Consider the following 21,894-nt stretch of genomic DNA (forward strand, 5'->3'; position numbering starts at 1 on the left):
CTCCGGCCCGCCCCGAAGCCCCGCCGGTGCTCGCAGCTGGCGGCCTTCGTAAAGAAAGCCCTCGCCTTCCGCCGCGCTAAGTCCCGGGGAGAGGCGGCGGCGCGAGCACTCCCGGCTCCCAGAGCGTGGCTCAAAGCGAAGCGCCTCGGCAGAAGGTTTGTCCCCGCCCGCACGCCGTGCCGCGCGGCCCCAGTGGTGGGGCACCGGGCGCGCGGCGGAGATGGGCGAGACCATGTCAAAGAGACTGAAGTTCCATCTGGGCGGGGAAGCGGAGATGGAGGAGCGGGCGTTCACCAACCCGTTCCCGGACTACGAGGCCGCGGCCTCGGCGGTGTTCGCCGCCGGAGCGGCCGAGGACACAGGCTGCGCTCGCCCCCAGCCCACCGCCGACGAGCTCGGCCTCCCTTTTCACAACGATGGAAAGGTGAGTCGGCAGCTGGCCTCGCCCGGGCCTTGGGCCGCGCCAGGTAGGGGGGGAATCCCGCCGATGGTAGAGTCCATCCGCCCCTCCCCGCCCCCGTGTGACGTCACCGGTCCGCGCCCGCGCGAGAGTCCCAACCTGGGAGGGCGCCGAGATCGGAGGCGACTGTCTCGTGGGCGCTTTCTGTGTTACGAAGCTGCGCTGCTTCCGGGAGGGAGGGCTGTGGGTTTTGTTTTGTTAGCCACGTTCCCTTTGATAGGCACCACTTTTGATATTAAGACTCATGCTTCAAAACTGAAAAGTCTTGCCAGCCTTAGCCAGCTTGCCCACACAGAAAACCAAGAATCCTTTTTCACAACTTTCTGTCCACTCAGCTTTTATCTCTTATTCTGGAACAACCAGTCCTTTTACTTGAGGACACAGTTGCACTTTTTTTTTCTTTAACAAAAGACATGTTCTTCATATTTTTCCTTATCCAAAGAAATACATTGTGTTTTTTCTTAGCCCACTTTTAATACACTGTTGGTTCCTTTTAACCTTGTTATTTCTATTTGTTTTAAGGACATGTATTGACTAGAGAATTCTTAATCCTTGGAAACCTTTATTTCTAGTAAAAACTAAGAAGTAAACAATTACGGATTGCCTGTTCCACAGGTATTCTGTAAATTGGCTATTCTATGAATTTCACGATTTCTAGAAGTATATTCATCCTTACAGTAAATTTTTCAGTGTGGCACACCTGTTTACCAATGAACTTAAATAGATTTAGTTCTTTTAATAAGAAGCCAAAAGTAGCTGAACGTATGTTCAGTAATCAGTGCCTCAGAATTTTATCTTATTTGGAAATGATCTAGACATGATGTGGGAAACAAAGGCAAAGGAACTGTAGATAAAATTAAATTTCCAGATAACCTGCAGCCCATTGACAGATACTTGAGAAAGGCAGAGTCTGACATTCTTCCAGGAACTCCCACCTGTCTGAATGCTAGGTAGAGGGAAAAACAACTTTAGCTTGACAATAGCTAGGCCTCCAGGATCCTGTGATTCTTCTTTAGCAGGTGAAAGTCCTTTTGGAAACTTGCTTTACCTCCCCCAACTCCCAAGCATATTATCAGTCACCCCTCACAAGCACAGTGCAGCTCTTTCTGCCCAAGGGTCCTGTCCCCGTGCTTCAGTAAAACCACCTTTTTGTACTGAAGGCATCTAAGAATTCTTTCTTAGCTGTCAGCTCCGAATCCCAACACTCCAAACCACATCAGAGATTTTAATTTACCTGTTGTTAATAATTATGTGTGACTTATTAATGAGAATTTCATGAGACATTAAACAGGTAGCCTTCATATGAAGTTGTTTTTCTGGCTGACAAATTTTATAAGAGATAACATGATCTTATGACTAGTGCACCCAGATAGAATAAAAGCTTTATGTCTGCATTATATTTAATGCTGAGAATGTCGAGAACTGACCTCTGTGCTGTGGAGCCGTAATATGTAACGTGAAGACAGAGTTGGAGAATAAAGAAGGAAAATAGTTTGTTACATTGCTGGGCAAATGAGGCTGCAACAGGCTAAGGCCTTTAAAAACTGCAAGCCCCCCACAGAAAAGGGCTGGGGTGGGGGAGGTTTATAGGAAAATACAGGATCTAGCAGGTTTTGACTGGAATTGGGTGCTGCCAGCCTCCTGCCTCTTGCCTTTAGGGTGGTACCAGGTTCCGGAAACAAAAGTCCTTAAGAATGGAGGGAGGGAGCTTTGCAGAAGAGATGAAAAAGGTTACTTTAAAATCGAGCTTTACTGAAGCATGAATGCAGCCATTTTGATTTTTGTTCAACTTTATGCTTTTAACTGGTTTCAGTAACCCTTAAGACATGCCTATTTTAATTAAACCAACAAAGTTTAACTGGCTTCTGTTTACCGAAGACTATCCTAGATCATGTGAATTTGAAAACCATTTGGATTCGTTTCTGTGTTTCTGAGAGTATACTTAATTTATGTAAGCACTTATTTTTCGTTAAGCTAATTAAATAAAGCTCTTTTCAAATTAGTTTTGGCTGTAACATTTGTAGGTTAAAAAAAAAAAACACCCCATTGTTAACATACATGTATAGACATACATAAAAATACAGAAAGGCAAAACAGATCTTATGGTTCGGGGTTCCTAAAGATCTTGTAGAACATTTGCATCTCAAAGGCACAGAGAAAGGATATAAATGTCTGCAAAGGGCATATGTTTCCTAAGTCCAGATCTTTTACTGTATCTGCAAGACTTTTGAGATGAATAAGGTGAGTTCTGGGATTGGTAAAAAGGATAGATGGACTTTGAATGGGTTCGAGAGCTACATTGCTTTTCTGTAAAGCCTTATTTTGTAAGAGAAGTACAGTTGTTTTTAATTCCTCAAAGAATTGGATTGCAACCTGAATGATATCAAGAGGCTGACCTAGCCATCCAGCTATATTATCTTCAGTTTGCTTTTTCTGGTTCACTAGGTAGAGGGTAGAATCTGCATTTTTAACAAGCTTCCAGGGAATGCAGATGTTCGGGTTCACAGATCCCACTTTGAGGAGAAAAGCTCTAGAGTATACTCCCTCCCTAACCCCCACTTTAGTCCATTTAGAATCAAGAAAAAAGCATTATATTTCTCTGGACAATTGAGAAGTGCTGATTTCCTTATTTTTCCCTAATACGCTATGAGGTTAAACAAATTTCGGAAGTAAAAAAGCATACACTTTAAAACAAAACCAGAAAATTGTATAAAGAATTATAAAATAAAGCATTTCCAACAGCTCAAGATTATGTCAAATTATAGATACCATGTAAGAGTGTTCTTTATCTTCTTTTTTTCTCTGCTGAGAAAGCTTTCAAATTCTTAGGATCTGTCAAATCCTTCAGAATTGGTTCCAGTCTACCTCTTCAGCCTCATTACCACCCAGGGTTATTCAGGCTCCCTCCTCTCTAGTCATATTTTACCCCTCGCCAGTCTCTTAACGTAGTTTCTTGTAAGTCCCTGTGCATGCAGCTCTCTCCTTAATCTGTCAAATCTGTGCTGTTAAATTAATTAAACAAGGAGGCCATTACACACTGGGGTGGCTCTCATGCCCTGGTGGTCTACATAAGCAAACCAAGATCTAAGTCAATAAATACCCCACGGTTGCAAAATCAAAACGCTAAGGATAACCAATCACAGATAGCAAAGTAGGCTTAAGCTACAGCCAGTCGAATAATTTCCGTCCTTTGCTTCTGTCTCTCCCCTGGCTCCTGTCAGCAGAGAGCTCCTAACCACTTCTGGTTTGGTGCTGTCCAATTCAAACTGATTTGTCCTGAAATAAATTTTTAATATGCCTCAGTTTATCTTTTTATCAGTTCTGGTGTCAGAAGAGGGACCTAAAGGTCCCTCCCCCCCACCCATGGGTCCCAGGTGCAGTGAACGACCAACCAGGCAAAGTACCTGTTGAGCCCTGTGGCTGCTTTCTCATTGCCTCTGGAGGTCGCCGCTGAGTCCCTCCTTGGATCCTAGCTCTGCAGCTTTTGCATTATGAAGCTTCTGACTTTACTTAAACATTTCTTTTTCCAGACTCAATCCAATTCAACAACCAGACTGGGTCTGGGGTTGGGTGGGGTCTGACTTAAAACTGAAATGGGTCCCATGTGAGAGTTCAGATGAGTAAAATTTTGTTTTAAGGCTCAAGCTTAAAACCTTAACCTTATCAAAAACAATCTTGAATTACAGTGGCCACAATTGAGAACTTTTAACCATCCTAGATAAGCTTATCCATTTATAAGTTGCCATAGAGAAAAAGGGTGTCAGCCAAGTACATGCCTTAGAGGGTACAGGGAAAATTATTTCTCCTCCAAAGTTTGAGGACTAGGATGAGACCCACTAGGATATCCTCTCCAGAGCCTACAGATCCTGAGAAAACCGTCAGAAGCTGGCAAAGCGTGAGATTCTTACTAGTCAGCTCTCCCAGATCTCTACCTGTGGTTCCGGGTCCGGAGAGGAAGGTCAATTTTATGTTGTCCCTTCCTTTCCAAATTCAAGTTGGCAGGAAAAAACATTTGTCAAAATTATATCCCTGAATGTGAGTCATGAATTGGCTTTCAGGTACCCACTGCTTATTGATCCTTTCTCTCCAAGGGACAGCTATTGCCTTCTTATTTTTCTCTTTTTGTGTCCTGAGAACTTGGCTTGGGTATCTGCCTGCCTGCAGCACACATGTCCTTGTGTGTGTAGGCGGTTCAGCGGTCAGGTGGGGTGCTCCAAAAATACGGCTGCACAGAAATGTGTGCTGAACTCCATTTGTGGCTGGGGTCCCACCACGTGTTGCTGGCTTTCAGAGAAGTTGTCTGAGTTCTTCCTTGGGCTATCTTTGGGAGTGGCTCCAGATCTTGGGAGGTTAGTGTCCTTTGCACCCAATTTGGGATGCTTCTTGCATCCAAGGGGTTTCTCAATACAATCAGAAATATTTACTTTCAGAATCCTGACTGAAACCTGACAAGATATCTGAAAGGATTTTTTTTTTTTTAAGTAGCTCTATGGTCAGCAGTTGGCCAAATGGAAGCTGATATTCAGAACCTGAAACTTTTTTTTTTTTTTTGAGACCTCCCCTAAGCTAAAATGAAACTATGTACCCAGAGGGAAGGAAAAATATTTTGGAGCCACTGTGGAAGAATTTACTAAACATTCCAAAGACACAGCTCTAAATCTAGAACATAAGACTCTTCTGATTTCCATCTTAGTTGAAAATCTTCTCCCTGATATAAAGAAGCAAACTGAAGATAATATAGTTGGATGGCTAGGTCAGTCTCTTGATATCTATCATTCAGGTTGCCATCCAGTGATCCAGAAACTGCATGTAACAGGTCCCCAGGCTAGAGCATTAGTATGCCTTTTGCTTGGGAAGAGCACCGCTCTACAGTTTTGTTGAATTTTTTTAAAATATGAACTTGGGGCACCTGGGTGGCTCAGTCAATTAGGCATCTGACTTCTGCTCAGGTCATGATCTCATGGTTCCTGCTCTCAGCACAGAGCCCACTTTGGATCCTCTGTCCCACCCTCTCTCTCTACCCGTCCCCCGCTTGTGCTCTCTCTCTCTCTCAAAAATAAACAAACATTAAAAAAAAAATTTAATAAAAAAAGTCGGATGCTTAGCCAACTGCCAGGCACCCCACTCCTGCTGTATTTAAAGCCTTATTCATATTCAGCAGTTTGGTTCATGCATAACTTGAAAGCTTACCTTATGTTTTTAGGATTCCTTTATATGTGCATGGTTTTTGTTTGTTTGTTTGTTTGTTTGTTTTAGAGAGAGAGAGCATGCAGAGCCAGGGAGAGGCAGAGAGAGAAGAGAATCTCAAGCAGATTCCAAGAGTTCAATCCGGAGCTCAATCCCAGGACCCTGGGATCATGATCTGATGTGAAATCAAGACATTTTACCAACTGAGCCACCCAAGTGCCCCATTTAAACACCTATTTACATTTCACTTTTCTATTTAAAGATCATGATTTCTTTACAGATTTCTGTTATTTCCTCAAACACAACTTTCATCAGAAAGTACAGAAAAGGGCCGCGTGGGTGGCTCAGGCAGTTGAGTGTCTGACTTCCGCTCAGGTCATGATCTCGGGGTTCCTGGGTTCAAGCCCCACATTGGGCTCTGTGCTGACAGCGTGGAGACTGCTTGGGATTCTCTCTCTCTCCCTTTCTCTCCGCCCCTTCCTCGCTCTCAAAATAGATAAACTTTTTTTAAAAATATAGAAAAAACAAATATTTTAGAAAGAAAATTATTACATATTCCTTACTTTTCAGACAGGACTACTTGTTTTTTTCGGAAAATACCGTGTCTTTCACCTAAACATCTTTTTTGTTTCCTCTTTGTACTGCAGCATAGAGTGCCTTCCCCTGTACTTTTCACATGGCAAACTCATCCTTCTAGAAGACTCATGGTAGATTCTACCTTCTCTGTGAAGCTTTATTTCATTTGTCATAGGAATCTTTGTTACTTGGCCACACCCACGCCATTCAAAGGGTTAACTAAGTAAGTTGTGTTATTTCTCTATTGCTGCCATAAATTATTGCAAGTTTAGCAGCTTAAAACACCACCTATTTATTTGCTCACAGTTGTGAGGCAGAACTGGGAACAGTGTGGTTCAGCTGGTTACCTGCTTCGAGTTTCATAAGGCCAAAATCAAGGTGTCAGCACGGCCGCCTCCCTTTCCGGCAGCACTGGGGATGAAATGCTTCTGGTCTCCTTCAGGCTGTGAGCCCAAACTTGAAGAACTTGTGGGGGTAGCCCTCTGGTCCCTATTTCCCTGCTCTTGCCTTCCAGGGGCTGCTCTTTGCTCCTTGATGCTGCCTGATTCTTTCTCATGCTCTCCTTGTGGCCCCTTGTCACCTCTCACATGTCAGGTCTCCCCTGTCTTCTTCACCTTCTCCCACATCCTTCTGACTCTACACAGAGAAAGTTCTTGCTTTTAAACGTTTATTTATTTTTGAGACAGAGAGAGACAGAGCATGAACGGGGGAGGGTCAGAGAGAGAGGGAGACACAGAATCTGAAACAGGCTCCAGGCTCTGAGCGGTCAGCACAGAGCCTGACACGGGGCTCGAACTCACGGACCGCGAGATCACGACCTGAGCTGAAGTCGGCCGCTTAACCGACTGAGCCACCCAGGCACCCCAAAAGTTCTTGCTTATAGAGGTTTGTGTGATTAGACTGGCTCTACCTGGATACTCTCCCTAAAGTCTTTGACTTGTTTCAGGTTCCAGGGATTGGGGCACAGATGTCTTTGGGGCTGTTCTGCCCATCATAAAAGTCCTTAGCATATTGGTTAAAAGTTTGGAATCTAGAGCTGGCTACCTGGGTTCAGATTCCAATTCTACCACTTATTGTTTGTATCACTTTGGCAAATTACTTTACCTCTCTCCCTGTGCCTCATATTTGTCATCTGCAAAATAGGGGTAATAATTATATCTTACCTGTAGGGTTGTGTCGATGACAGTGACAATGACTGATGAAAGGGTACTAATGGACTTAGAGGACATACATTCTTTTAATGGAGTTTAGGAAACTTTCTGCACACAGCTATGCAAAGGAGGCTCAGCAGTGGTTTTTGTTTTTGTTTTCCATTGGAGGAACAAGCTTTCATGGACTTCTACCCTACAAAGTGCCCCACTGATGATACCCCCTAACCAAAGAAAGGTCTCCTCCAGTCTCACAGGGGTTGTTAATGCCTTTCCATCTCCTCTTCACCCTTCTGAACACTCTGGCTATACACTTGCCCACCTTCAGAAGCAAGGATTTAAGAATAGCCATAGTGAATTCCTGAAGGGTGAGTTGAAGATGGTTTTCTAAGATGTATCATTTTCCTAGAAGCTCCAGGCTGTAACCATGTATGAAATCTCTCTTCCTGTCTCTCTCTCTTTGTCTCTGTCTCTACACACACACACACACACACACACACACACACACACACACACAGACATTTATTATGTAGCATCATGATTATCTTTATGTCTGTCTCATTAGACCAAGAGCTCTGGAGAGTAGGAACCCAGTCTTATTCACCTTTTGGCCCAGTAACAGTGCCTGGCACACGGAAAACAATGATTATTTATTTTTCAAAAGAATAACTGAATAATACTAAGCTCAACATTTGCTAATAATCCATATCGTGTTTCTGCTTCTTTTTCTCAACTTTACTTTTTATTTAAATTTTAGTTAACAGGCATTGCAATACTGGTTTTAGGAGTAGAATTCTCATCACGCACGCAGTGCTCATCACAAGTGCCCTCCTGAGTACCCATCCCCCATCAACCCCCCCATCTTCTACCCACCTCGCTCCGTCAACCCATAGTTTGTTCTCTATAGTTAAGAGTTTTTTGTGGTTTATTTCCCTCTCTTCTCTTTTGTTCCCCCTTCCCATATGTGCATCTGGTTCGTTTCTGAAATACCACATGTGAGTAAAATCATGGTATTGATCTTTCTCTTATTGACTTACTTCACTTAGCATAATATATTCCAGCTCCATCCACGTCATTACAAGTGGCAAGACTTCATTCTTTTTGACGGCTGAGTAATGTTCCATTGTGTATATATACCACATCTTCCTTATCCGTTCATCAGTCGATGGACATTAGGGCTCTCTCCATAGTTTGGCTATTGTTGATAATGCTGCTATGAACATTAGGGTGCATCTACCTCTTTGAATCTGTATTTTTGTATCCTTTGGTAAATACCTAATAGTGCAATTGCTGGATTGTAGGGGGATTTCTATTTTCTTATGGAACCTCTATAATGTTTCCTAGAGTGGCTACACCAGTTTGCATTCCCACCAACAGTGCAAAAAGGTTCCTCTTTCTCTGCATCCTTACCAACATCTGTTGTTTCTTGAGTTGTTATTTTAGCCATTCTGACAGGTGTGAGGTGGTATCTGATCATGGTTTTGATTTGTATTTCCTGGATGATGAGTGATGTTGAGTATCTTTTCATGTGCTTGTTGGCCATCTGGATGTCTTCTTTGGAAAAGTGTCTATTCATATCTTTTGCCCATTTCTTCACCAGGTTATTTGGTTTTTGTGTGTTGAGTTTGATAAGTTCTTTATAGATTTTGGATACTGTCCTTTATCAGAATTGTCATTTGCAAATATCTTCTCCAATTCCATCAGTTGCCTTTTAGTTTTATTGATTGTTTCCTTTGCTGTGCAGAAGGTTTTTATCTTGATGAGGCCCCAATAGTTCATGTTTGCTTTGATTTCCCTTGCCTTTGGGGATGTGTCTAGTAAGAAGTTGCTCTGGCCAAAGTCAAAGAGGTTGCTGCCTGTGTTCTCCTCTAGGACTTTGATGGTTTCCTGTCTCACATTTAGGTCTTTCATCCATTTTGAATTTATTTTTGGGTATGGTGTAAGAAAGTGGTCCAGTTTCATTCTTCTGCATATTGCCATCTAGTTTTCACAGCACCATTGTTGAAGTCTGCCTTTTTTCCATTGGATGCTCTTTCCTGCATCCAACTTGTTGAAGATTAGTTGGCCATACATTTGTGGGTCCATTCATCGAACTCTGTTGTGTTCCATTGATCTATGTGTCTGTTTTTGTGTCAGTATCATGTATCTTGATGATTACAGCTTTGTAATATACCTTGAAGTCTGGCATTGTGAAGCTTTGAGTTTTGGTTTTCTTTTTCAAAATTACTTTGTCAATTTGGGGTCTTTTCTGGTTCCATACAAATTTTAGGATTGTTTTTGTAGCACCGTGAAGGATGCTGGTGTTATTTTGATGGTGATTGCATTGAGTGTGTAGATTGCTTTGGGTAGTATAGACATTTTAACAATGTTTGTTCTTCTAAACCATGAGCATGGAATGTTTTTCCATTTCTTTGTGTCCTCTTCAGTTTGCTTCATAAGCTTTCTGTAGTTTTCAGTGTGTAGATCGTTTACCTCTTTGGTTACTTTAATTCCTATGTATCTTATGTTTTTGGTGCAATTGTGAATGGGATTGATTCCTTAATTACTCTTTCTGCTGCTTCATTATTGGTGTGTAGAAATGCAACCAAATTTTGTACGTTGATTTTATATCCTGCGACTTTGCTGAAGTCCTTGGTGGGGTCTTTGGGGTTTTCCATGTCGTCTGTGAATGGTGAAAGTTTGACTTTTCCTTGCTGATTTGTATGCCTTTTATTTCTTTTTTATTGTCTCATTGCTGAGGCTAGGATTTCCAGTAGTGTGTTGAATCACAGTGCTGAGAGCGGACATCTCTATTGTGTTCCTCACTTAGGGGAAAGCTCTCACTTATTCCCCATTGAAGATGACATTAGCTGTGGGCCTTTCATATATGGCTTTTATGATGTTGAGGTACGTTACTTCTGTCCCTACTTTCTTGAGGGTTTTTATCAAGAAAGGATGCTGTATTTTGTCAAATGCTTTATCTGCATCTATTGAGAGGTTCATATGGTTCTTACCATTTCTTTTATTAAAGTGGTGTATCACCTTGATTGATTTGTGAATACTGAACCAGCCCTGCAGCCCAGGAATAAATCTCACTTGATTATGGTGAAGAATTCCGTTAAAGACTGTTGAATTTTGTTTTCTAGTATCTTGTTGAGAATTTTTGCATATAGGTTGATCATGGATATTGGCCTGTATTTCTCCATTTTAGTGGGGTCTTTGTCTGGTTTTGGAATCAAGGTAATAATGCTGGCTTCGTAGAATGAGTTTAGAAGTTTTCCTTCCATTTCTATTCTTTGGAACAGTTTGAGAAGTATAGGCATTAACTCTTCTTTAAATGCCTGGTGGAGGGGCGCCTGGGTGGTGCAGTCGGTTAAGCGTCCGACTTCAGCCAGGTCACGATCTCGCGGTCCGTGAGTTTGAGCCCTGCGTCAGGCTCTGGGCTGATGGCTCAGAGCCTGGAGCCTATTTCCGATTCTGTGTCTCCCTCTCTCTCTGCCCCTCCCCCGTTCATGCTCTGTCTCTCTCTGTCCCCCAAAAAAAGAATAAATAAATAAATAAAAATAAATAAATAAAATGGTTCATTTCGTGTTATGCGAATTTTAAAAAAATAAAAAATAAATAAATAAATAAATAAAATGCCTGGTGGAATCCCCCCCTGGGAAGCCATCTGGCCCAAGAGTCTTGTTTTTTGGGAGATTTTTGGTTATTCATTTAATTTCTATACTGGTTATGGGTCTGTTCAAATTTTGTTTTTCTTCCTGTTTGAGTTTTGGGAGTTAAGGAGTTTCTAGGAATTTGTCCATTTCTTCCAGATTTCCCAGTTTTTTGACATATACTTTTCATAGTATTCTCTAAGTGTTTGCATTTCTCTGGTATTAGTTGTGATCTCTCTTCTTTCATTTGTAATTTTATCTATTTGGGTCCTTTCTCTCGCTCTCTTTTTTTTTTTTTTTTTTATAAGTCTGGCTGGGGGTTTATAGATTTTTTTAATTCTTTCAAAGAACCAGGTCTAGATTCTATGGTCTGTTCTAGCATTTTGTTGTTGTTGTTTCTTTATCATTTAATTCTGTATTCTTTATTATTTCCCCACTTCTGCTGGCTTTAGTCTTTATTTGCTGCTCCTTTTCTAGATCCTTTAGCTTTAAGGTTAGGTTGCTTATTTGGGATGTATCTTTCTTCTTGAGATAGGCCCGAATTGCAATGTACTTTCCTCTTAAGACTGCCTTTGCTGCATCCCAAAGGTTTTGGACTGTCGTGTTTTCATTTCCTTTCCTTCATGTATTTTTTAATTTCTTCTTTAATATCCTGCATAGCCCATTCATTCTTTAGTAGGTAGCACTTTAACCTCCATGTATTTGAGGATTTCCAAAATTTTTCCTGTGGTTGACTTCAAGTTTCATAGCATTGTGGTCTGAAAATATGCATATTATGATCTGAATCTTTTTGTACTTGTTGATGGCTGATTTGTGACCCAGTATGTGATCAGTTGTGGAGAATGTTCCATGTGCACTCAAGGTGATGTGTATTCTGCTTTAAGATGAAATGTTCTGAATATATCTGTTAAGTCCATCTGGTCTACTGTGTCATTTAAAGCCATTGTTTCCTTGTTGTTCTTCTGCTCAGATGACCTTTCCATCGCTGTAAGTGGGGTATTGAAGTGTCCTACTATTATGGTATTGTTATCAATGAATTTCTTTATGTTTGGGATTAATTGATATATATATTTGGGTGCTTCCAAGTTGGGTCATAAATGCTTCAATTTTTAGTTCTTCCCTTTGAATAGACCCCTTAATTATGATATAATGCCCTTCTTCATCTCTTATTTCAGTGTTTGTTTTAAAATCTAGTTTGTCTGGGGGCGCCTGGGTGGCTCAGTAGCTTAAGCGTCCAACTTTGGCTCAGGTCATAATCTCATGGTTCGTGAGTTCAAGCCCCATGTCGGTCTCTGTGCTGACAGCTCAGAGCCTGCCTGTAGCCTGCTTTGGATTCTGTGTCTGCCTCTCTCTCTGCCCCTCGCCCACTCACAGTCTGTCTCTCAAAAATGAATAAATGTTAAAAAAAAATAAAAATAAAATAAAATCTAGTTTGTCTGATGTAAGTATTGCCACCCCAGCTTTCTTTTGGTTTCCATTAGCATGATAGATGGTCTTCATCCCTTCATTTTCCATCTGTAGGTATATTTTGGTCTAAAATGAGTCTCTTGTAGGCAATATATAGATGGATCTTTTTTTTTTTTTTTTTTATCCTTTCTGATACCCAATGTCTTTTGATTGGAGCATTTAGTCCATTTACCTTCAGGGTGATTATTGAAAGATAGAAGTTTAGTGCCATTGTATTTTGTTACCTGTAGAGTTGGTGTCTCTGGTGGTGTTGCTCTCTGGTCCTTTCTCGCTTTTGTTACTTCTGGTTTTGTTTTTTTGTTTTTGCTTTTGTTTTTTCCTCTACTTAAGAGTCCCACTTAAAATTTCTTGCAGCGTTGGCTTAGTGGTCAGAAACTCTTTTAGTTTTTGTGTATGTGTGTGGGGGGAGGCGGGGGGAACTCTTTACGTCTCCTGTTTTGAATGACAACATTGCTGGATAGAGTATTCTTTGCTGCATATTTTTCCCATTCAGCACTTTGAATATATGTTGCCACTCCTTTCTGGCCTGCCAAGTTTCTGTGGACAGACCTGCTGGGAACCTGATTGTTTTCCCTTATGGGTTAACAATGGGTTCTTGCAATGGGGAACTTTTGGGTTCCCTTTGCTGCTTTCATGATTATTTTTGCATTTTGTGAATTTAACCATGATATGTCTTCGTTATGGCCAATTTTTGTATAATTTAATGGGAGTTCTCTGTGCTTCTGGGATTTTGATGTCTGTGTCTTTCCCCATTTTCAGCTATAATTTGCTTACATAAACATTCTTCCCTTTTTTCTCGTTCTTCATACTTTGGGGCTTTAATGATATGAATATTAATACATTTTAATAATTGCCGAGTTCCCTAAGTCTGTCTTCATGATTCCTGACCTTTGTTTCTCTCTTCTCTTCAGCTTCATTGCTTTCCATCATTTTATCTTCTCTGTCGCTAATTTGCTCCTCTGCCTTGTGCATTCTTATTTTTATGGACTCCATTTGGGTTTATATCTCATTTATAGCATTGTTAATTCTGCCCTGACTAGATTTTAGTTCTTTTATCTGTGCAGAAAGGGATTCCCTGGTGTCTTCTATGCTTTTTTTCATGCCCAGCTAGTATCCTTAAAATTGTTGTTTTAAATTCTAGTTCAGATGTCTTATTTATGAAATCCCTCACCACCATTTCTTCCTGTTCTTTCGAGGCAAATTCCTCTGTCTTGTCATTTTAGAAGAAGAAAAAACAAGAATAATAGTATTAATAATAGAATGAAATAAAAATTAAAATGTTGAAAAAAATCAAATAAAGGAAGCTAGATCCTAGGTGTGTTTTTGTCTGCTTGTTAATTAAGAGAAGCTTGATAGAAAATAGAGAGAAAAATTTAACAATTACGATATAAAAATAAAAAGCAATAAAATAATATAAAAACAAAATTAAGTGAAAAATCTTGCTCTTTCTGAATCCAAGAAAGAAAAGAAAAACAACAAAAACAAAAACAGAGGCAACAACCACAAAAAAAAACGAACAAAGGAAAAGATCCAAATGAAGCTAGGTCCAGTTTCTCCTAGAGTTGAAACTTTGCAGCAGTCTATTATCGGTAGACTAAGCACATGGAAGGGATTTGTGCTGATCTCTGGGAGAGGAGAGATTCTCTGGGAGAATCTGCTGCTCTGATTCTCAGACCAACTTGCCTTAGTGGAGGTGTGTTTTGAAGGCACAGGGGGCAGGGCTTGGTGGAATGGTTCCATTCTCCACTTGATGGTGCTGTTTAGCTCCCTGGGGTTGATCAGTGTCGGTGGGCCAATGGTGAAAATGGTTTCAACCCACTGTGTAGTCTCCAGAGTGGGAAGTTCTTGCTGTCACAGGCACGTGACCAATTACTCCCCTGTGTCCCTTACTTCCATCAGCTCCCTGCCTCTCCCTCTCTGTGAGCTATCAGCCTACCATGTGGCGCCTCTCTCCAGAGTTTTATATCAGGCACAGCTGTGTTTCAAAACCCCACACTTCAGAGACCCCCCCGAGGTAGTAATGCACACTGATCTTCTGGGGGGAGCATCTTGCCCTGGCCAGGGCCAGATTGTTCTCAAGAAAGGGTTGCGCCACCACGCAGTGGCAGCAGCTCAAGAGTTTATGGGAAATCACAACACACAATTGGTGCCAGTGTTTGTTGCCTTCAGCTGGCATCTCTCTATTCATATAGAGTTGAGTGTGGTGGCTTGATGGTGCCCACCAGGTCTTTTGCCCATGGAAAGGCTGGGTCACCTGTACCAACTGCACTCCGAATAGGTGAATCACTTCTTCCTGGCGACCCTGGGAATCCTTAGACCACGCTGTTCGCCCCAGGGGCTCTGCCCTCATTCCTCGATGGAGCACCACCAGGGGCTGACCTCTGAAACTTCAGACTCTGCTCTCCGCTGTGTATAAAATGCTGGCAGGACTGAAACTCTCTCCTTTTTCCCCTATTCATAGTTTTGGGGAATAGTTTTCTTGTGCAGTCCCGTGTGTTTTCACTCTTTCTAGCTGCTTTCAGGGGGTGTGCTTTCTTGCACCAACCCAATTTGCTGCTCTCTCTCCCCCTCTGTCTTTCTCTTCTTTATGACAGCGGCTCCCTCCCTTCTGTGGCATCTTGGCTCTTCTGTCCCCCAGTTTACCTCTCCACATCATGTACCTGCCATGTGCTCTCCCTCAAATTATGCAGATTGGTCTGTTAATCCTCAGATTGAATTCCTAGGTGTTCAAAATGGTTTGATATTGATCTAGCTGTGTTCAAGGGACCAGACAAACCCAGGGACCCTTACTACTCCATTTTAACTGCTCCCTCAAATGTTTTATAGGTATCTGACGGTTACAGAAAGAGACACAATGTTGGGTATTTTATCATATGTTTAGTTAACACATCAATTATGCTTTATACCATGATTCAAGAAAATCTGGGCCTTTATCTTCAGTAAGAGGTTGTTTTTTTTTTAATGTTAATCCATTCTAATCACCTATAATATTTGTAAAATTTATATCTACTTTTTTTTTCCCCAAATGCAACACAGAACATAGCTTATGAACTTTCTGAACTGAACCCACAGGTTGTGTAAAATCTAGAGTAGAGACAGGTGCAGAATATGTGCATATGTTCATGTTTTAGGGAATGACATAATAGAACAGAAATTATTCCCCTTAATTCTTGTGAGGTAATGTAGAAAATATCATGCCTAAAAAGGAGTTTAATTTCCTTAAACTTTTATCAAGCCTGTATCTGGGGTAATTTGCATGCTGAAATACCACACAGTGTCTTTATGTTTACCTGTCTTATTCTTTTCTTTCTCTAAATAGAGCTGTCTTATCCTAATTCCAAGATTTATTACCATGAAAAACATTGTGAAGAAGAAAAATAAATCTCATTATAACATGCATTGCACACAGGTGCAGTGACACCTGACAAGTTCTGTTATAGCCAGTGATTAATACCTCTTCCAATATAGTTTTGCTTTATAACATTTTGGAGCATCCTTGTTGGGGAACATTGCCTATTATGTAGGAAAAGAACATTTTCTTCTGATTGCAATGCAATTACTAAAAAGCAGTCTCTGATCAGAGGTAAAACCTCCAAAATTCTTTAATTACTCCTGCTTTTTCTATATTATGTGGCTGATATGTATTGTATTTATATGGTGTGTTTGAGGGAAGGCTGTTAAGTCTTTTGAAAATCTAATGGTAAACTGTAAATATAGAATCAAAGATTTCACAATAATTACACAGCATGGGGAAGCCCAGGAACTTTGAAATTAGACCGTAGAGTCAGAGCCCCAAGAGTCTTGTGACTTTGGGTAAGCCTCAGTTTTCTCACCTAAAAACAGAAAAGCATTTGGTGATGTGAAGAGTAATTGAAATATCATGTAAAGCACTTAGTGCCAGTCATGTTATAAGTGCTCAGTAATTGTTAATTATCTTTATATAATACTGCTATTAACTGAGATGAGCCAGTTAAAAATTCTCCTGGTATGGTAATCTTTATCACATGCAAACAGAATTCTGGCATAATAAATTTTCTTCTTTGTTTATAAGAGTGTGGTTCTCATATAAACAAATTAGAAGTTTCTTTTATTAGGGAGAGAAAATAAAGAACTAGAAAAGCCACCTCAAAGCAGAGGCAGACAAATATTTACAGTGAAATTTTGGCAAGTATTAGTAGGGATTAAATAATAATAAGTCTTAGAGCTACATTCCAGTGGCATTTATGAGGAATAAAGCATATACTTTGGGATAAGGTTATTATAGCAGAGCCAAGACTGTATGTAAATATGAGTTCGGCCTGCATTCAGCTACAATAAACAGAAGTCTCAATTTTGGAAGTATCTTAATCAGCTTATTTTTCCCATATAGCAGGTCTGGAAGTACACAACTATTGGTGTTGACTTATTTCGACAAGATCAGGGCCTGGATTTATGAGATCATTTTGGTGTTTCTCTCATCTTCTTTGTGTTTAGTAGAAGATGGCTGCTACAGCTCCAGACTGCATGTCTAATTTTATAGCAGGGAAAAGGGAAAAAAAAGAAGGGAGTGCCAGCTGTATCCTTCTCTTTCATCAGGAAAGAGAAGAACCTTCTAAGAGGTCCTAGAAGACTTGTACTTATGCCTCATTGGTCAGAACTATGTCATATGTCTGCCCCTGGTCCTAAGGCAGCCTAGAAAAGCAAGTAGCTCTTCTGGGGCTGGATGCATTGCTGCCCTGAATATAATCAGAATTCTGATGGTAGGGAAGAAGAGTATGGGAAATAGACATGGACTGGGTACCATCTTTTGGGTAGTGCCGTACCAGGTATCAAACTGGTGCTTCTCCAGTCTTTTTCTTGTCATGCAAATTATTCTGTATCCCTTTGATTCACAGTAAAAGCCAAAGCACAAGTCTCAGGAAGTTCAAGCTAATAACTTGTAGTCAAAAGGTCTTCAGACAGTTAGATGGAGAATCAGCCATTGTTGTTGGCATATTCATTAACAGCAGTAACATATTAATTCTTCTGGTTCATGAACACAGGATTTCTTTGCATTTGTTTGTCTTCAGTTTCTTTCATTTCAGAGTTATATAGTCTCATAGTCTTATAGTCCACCTCCTTGGCAAAATTTATTCCTAAGTATTTTATTGTATTTGGTGCTATTGTGATAGAATTGTTTTCTTTGCTTCTTTTTAAGCTATTTTGTTAGTATATATAAGCACAGTTGATTTCTGTATGTTGGTTTTATATCCTGCAACTTTACCGAATTTGTCGATTACTTCCCTCAATTTTTTGGCTGTGTTTTTAGGATTTTCTGTATATAAGATGATGTCATCTGGAAATGTAGACAGTTTTACTTTCTCCTTTCTGATTTGGATGCCTTTTAATTCTTTATCTTGCCCTAACTGCCCTAGCTAGGACTTCCAGTACTATCCTGATTAAGAGTGGTTAGAGTGTGCACCCTTGTCTCGGTCCTGATCTTAGAGGAGAAGCTTTCAACCTTTCATCTTTAAGTGTGATGTTAGCTATAGCCTTGTTGTATACACCTTTATTATGTTAAGGTGTGTTCCTTCTATTTCCAATTTGTTGAGAGTTTAATCATGAAATCAAGAAAGGGTCAATTGTATTTTTTTAAATCTGTTGAGGGAATCATATAATTTTTTATCTTTTGTTCTATTAATGTGGTGTATCGCATTTATTGATGAATCATCCTTGCATCCCAGGAATAAAGCTCACCTGATCCTGGTATAGTGTCCTTTTAATGTGTTTTTGAATTCAGTTTGCTAATATTTTACTGAAAATTTTGCATCCACGTTCATCAGGGATATTGATGTGTAGTTTTCTTACAGTGTTCCTTATCTGGCTTTGGCAGTGTTGGTCTTGTACAATGCATTTGGAATATTCCCTCCTCTTTAATTTTAGAAGATTTTGAAAAAAAAAAAGAATGGCTAATTTTGCTGGAAGTGTTTGGTAGAATTCATCATCTCATTTGAGGGATTCTTTTTGGGAAGGCTTTTGATTTCACATTGAATCTCCTTGCCCCTGTATTGCTCTGTTCATATTTTCCAAATCTTTCTGATTTGGCCTTACCTGTATGTTTCTAGGAATTTACCCATTGCTTCTAGGTTATCCATTCTGTTGGCATATAACTGTTCATAGAAGTCTCCCATGATTCTTTACATTCTTTGGTATCACTTGTAATGTCTCATCTTTCATTCCTGTTTTTATTTTATTTCTTTTAAGTTTACTTATTTTGAGAGAGAGAGAGAGAGAGAGGGAGCACACACGTGTGTGAGAGAGGGGCAGAGAGAGAGAGAGAATCCCAAGCAGGCTCTGCACTCTCGGCACAGATACCAATGCATAGCTTGAACCCAGGAACTGTGAGATCATGACCTGAGCCAAAATCAAGAGTTGGATGCTTAACCGACTGAACCACCCAGGTGCCCCTCATTTTGTTTTTATTTATTTGAGTCTTCCTTTTTTTTCCAGACTGGCTAAAGGTTTGTCAATTTTTTCTTCTTTCTGCAATACGAGGTCTTAGTTTTGTTAATTTTTTTCTACTTTTCCTCTGGTCTCTATTTCATGTACTTTTGCTTTGATATTTATTATTTTTCTCCTTCTGCTAATGTTGGGCTTGGTTTATTCTTTTTCTGGTTCTTGAGATGTAGAGTTAGGTTATTTATTTAAGATCTTAATTTTTCCTGGGATGCCTGGGTGGCTCAGTCAGTAAAGTACTTGACTCTTGATTTAGGCTCAGGTCATGGCTCTCACAGTTGGTGAGTTCAAACACCCCACTGGGCTCCACACTGACATCACGGAGTCTGCTTGGATCCTCTCTCTCTCTTCCCCTACCCTGCTCATGCTCTTTCTCAACATAAATAAACTTTCTAAAAAATCATTTTTTTCTTAATATAGAAATTATCTATATAAATATTATCCATATAAACCTCCATTTTAGAATTGCTTTTGCAGCATCTCATAATTTAAGTATGTGTGTTTCCATTTTCATTTGTTTCAAGATATGTTTTCAATGTCCTTTCGATTTCTTCTTCGACCCTTTGATTATTGAGGGGTGCGTTGTTTAATTTTCACATATATGTAGATTTTCCAGTTTCTTCTTACTGATTTCCACTTTTATAACTTTGCCAGTAAAGATAATTGGTATGATTTCAGTCTTCTAGATTTGGTAACACTTGTTTGTGATTGTATGAAGATATGATCTATCCTTGAAGAATGATATGTGTGCACTTGAGAAGAATGTGTATTTGGTTATTGTCTAATGGAATGTCTTCTATATGTCAGGTCCATTTGGTTTAACATATTGTCTAAATCCAATGTTTACTTGTTGATTTTCTGTTGGGATGATCTATTCATTCTTAAAAAGTGTATATTAAACTCCACTTTTTTCTTGTATTGTTTACTTCTCCCTGCGGATCTGATTATATTTGCTTAATGTATTAGGTGCTCTCATGTTGAGTGTGTATATATTTTCAATTATTATGTCTCCTTGAAGAATTGGTCCCTTTATCTTTATACAATGACCTTTGTTTCATGTTACTGTTTTTTACTTAGTCTGTTCTTTCTTATTTTTTTCTGATATAGCCACCCTTGTCCTTTGGTTTCCACTTGCATGGAATATCTTTTTCCATCCCTTCACTTTGAGCCTATGTGTGTCCTTAATGCTGAAGTGAGTCTCTTTCAGGTTTGGTCTTCTTGTTTTTTGTTTTTTTTTTTTTTTTACCCATCAAGATACTCTTTGCCTTTTGGTTTAAAAAGTTCAGTCCACTTACATGTACAGTAATTATTGACACATAAGGACTTACCGGCACCATCTTTTTAATAGTTTTCTGCCTGTTTTGTAGTTGCCTTTTTCCTTTTTGCCTCTCTTGCTGCATTCCTTTGTCGGTTTGTGATTTGTCACTGTTGTATGCTCTGATTCCTATGTCTTTAACTTTTGTGAATCCACTATAATTTTTTGTTTTGTGGTTACTATGAGACTTACCTAAAACATCTTATAGATCTAATAGTCTCTTTTACACTGATAACAGCTTAACCTCAATCTCACATGAAATCGCCACCCTTTTACTCTCCTCCTTTTATGCATTTTAGTGATGATTTGTCTCTTTTTATATTGTATATTCATTAGCAAATTATAATAGTAATACTTATTTTTGCTACTCTTGTTCTGACCTTTATAGTAAAATGGGTAACACACTATCATATTATAGTATTAGAGTTTTCTGAATTTGACTGCATGTCTGCCTTTATCAGTGTGTTTTATGTTTTTGTATTTTTTTTATTTTTGGTTTTTAAATATTTAATTCTGAGAGAGAGCAAGTGGGGGAGGAACAGAGAGAGAGGGAGACAGAGAATCCAAAGCAGGCTCTGTGAGGTCAGTGCAGAGTCTAACGTGGTGCCCGAATCACAAACTGAGATCATGACCTGAGCCAAAATCAAGAATTGGACACTTAACCGACTGAGCCACCCAGGAAGCCCTATATTTTCATGTTACTAGTTAGCTTCCCTTCATTCCAGCTGGAAGAACTCCTTTCAGCCCTTCTCATTAGGCAGGTCTAGTGGTGATGAATTCCCTCAGCTTTTGTTTGTTTGGGAAAGTCTTTATTTTCCTTCATTCTTGAAGGATAATTTTTCCGGAAAGTTTTTTGTTGTTGTTGTTTTTGGGGTTTTTTGTTTGTTTGTTTGGTTGGTTGGTTTTGGTTTGCAGTTATTTTTTCTTTTGGCACTTTGAATATATCATCCTAGTCTTAGTCTGTACAATTTCTGCTGAGAAATTCACTGATACCCCCATTGAAGTTCCTTTGTAGGTTATGTATAATCTCTACTCTTGCTACCTTTAGGTTTCTCTCTTTTTTTGTTGTTGTGTTAGAAGGTGGGAGAGGGACAATAAAGTACCCTCCAAATGGAGAAGGCACTCTGAGACCGAGAAACAAAGAAGGCAACTTCTTTTGGTTTACACAGTGTTTTATTCAGGGGAACTTACTGATGAGGGGATCAGGCAGTAGATGATCCAGTTGCTTTGTAGTTATTCTGTGCAAAGTCAAAACATTAATCCACAGATTTTATAGAATGAGAGGACACACAGGAGGGCATTGTAGTGAGATAAAAGGGTTTACATGCATCTCAAAGGGGTTTGCATGTATCTAATTTGCAGATAATCTTTAATTAGATATTATGGCACCCCCTGTGCCACCAGGAAGGGGCAAGACTATGTTCTCTAACAGATTCATGGGAGGCCAAAGCAAGCCTCTCCTCATCCTGGCCTTGGTGGTCTTTTCTATGGTATGCATATTAATCTTCAAGGGGTCTAGATATGTAGCCCAAGAGAGGTCATCAAGTGAACATGAACAAGATGGAGGGCCAAAGATGGAGTCAGTGTTGTCAGCACTCTACAGTTTGATTTTTGATGTTTCTATTATGATGT

General features: G+C 39.9%; 1 protein-coding gene across 1 annotated transcript in view; it reads left to right on the top strand.

Moving 5' to 3' along the window:
- Positions 1–220: 220 nt before the first annotated feature.
- The window catches only part of LANCL2 (LanC like glutathione S-transferase 2), a 60,217-nt gene continuing 38,543 nt past the window's right edge, over positions 221–21,894 (top strand). Inside the window, exon 1 of the mRNA XM_047834752.1 lies at positions 221–424. Within this exon, the coding sequence (XP_047690708.1) occupies positions 221–424 (204 nt within the window). The remainder of the gene's footprint in view (positions 425–21,894) is intronic.

Source organism: Prionailurus viverrinus, chromosome A2 (assembly GCF_022837055.1).
Source record: "Prionailurus viverrinus isolate Anna chromosome A2, UM_Priviv_1.0, whole genome shotgun sequence".
Classification (NCBI taxonomy): domain Eukaryota; kingdom Metazoa; phylum Chordata; class Mammalia; order Carnivora; family Felidae; genus Prionailurus; species Prionailurus viverrinus.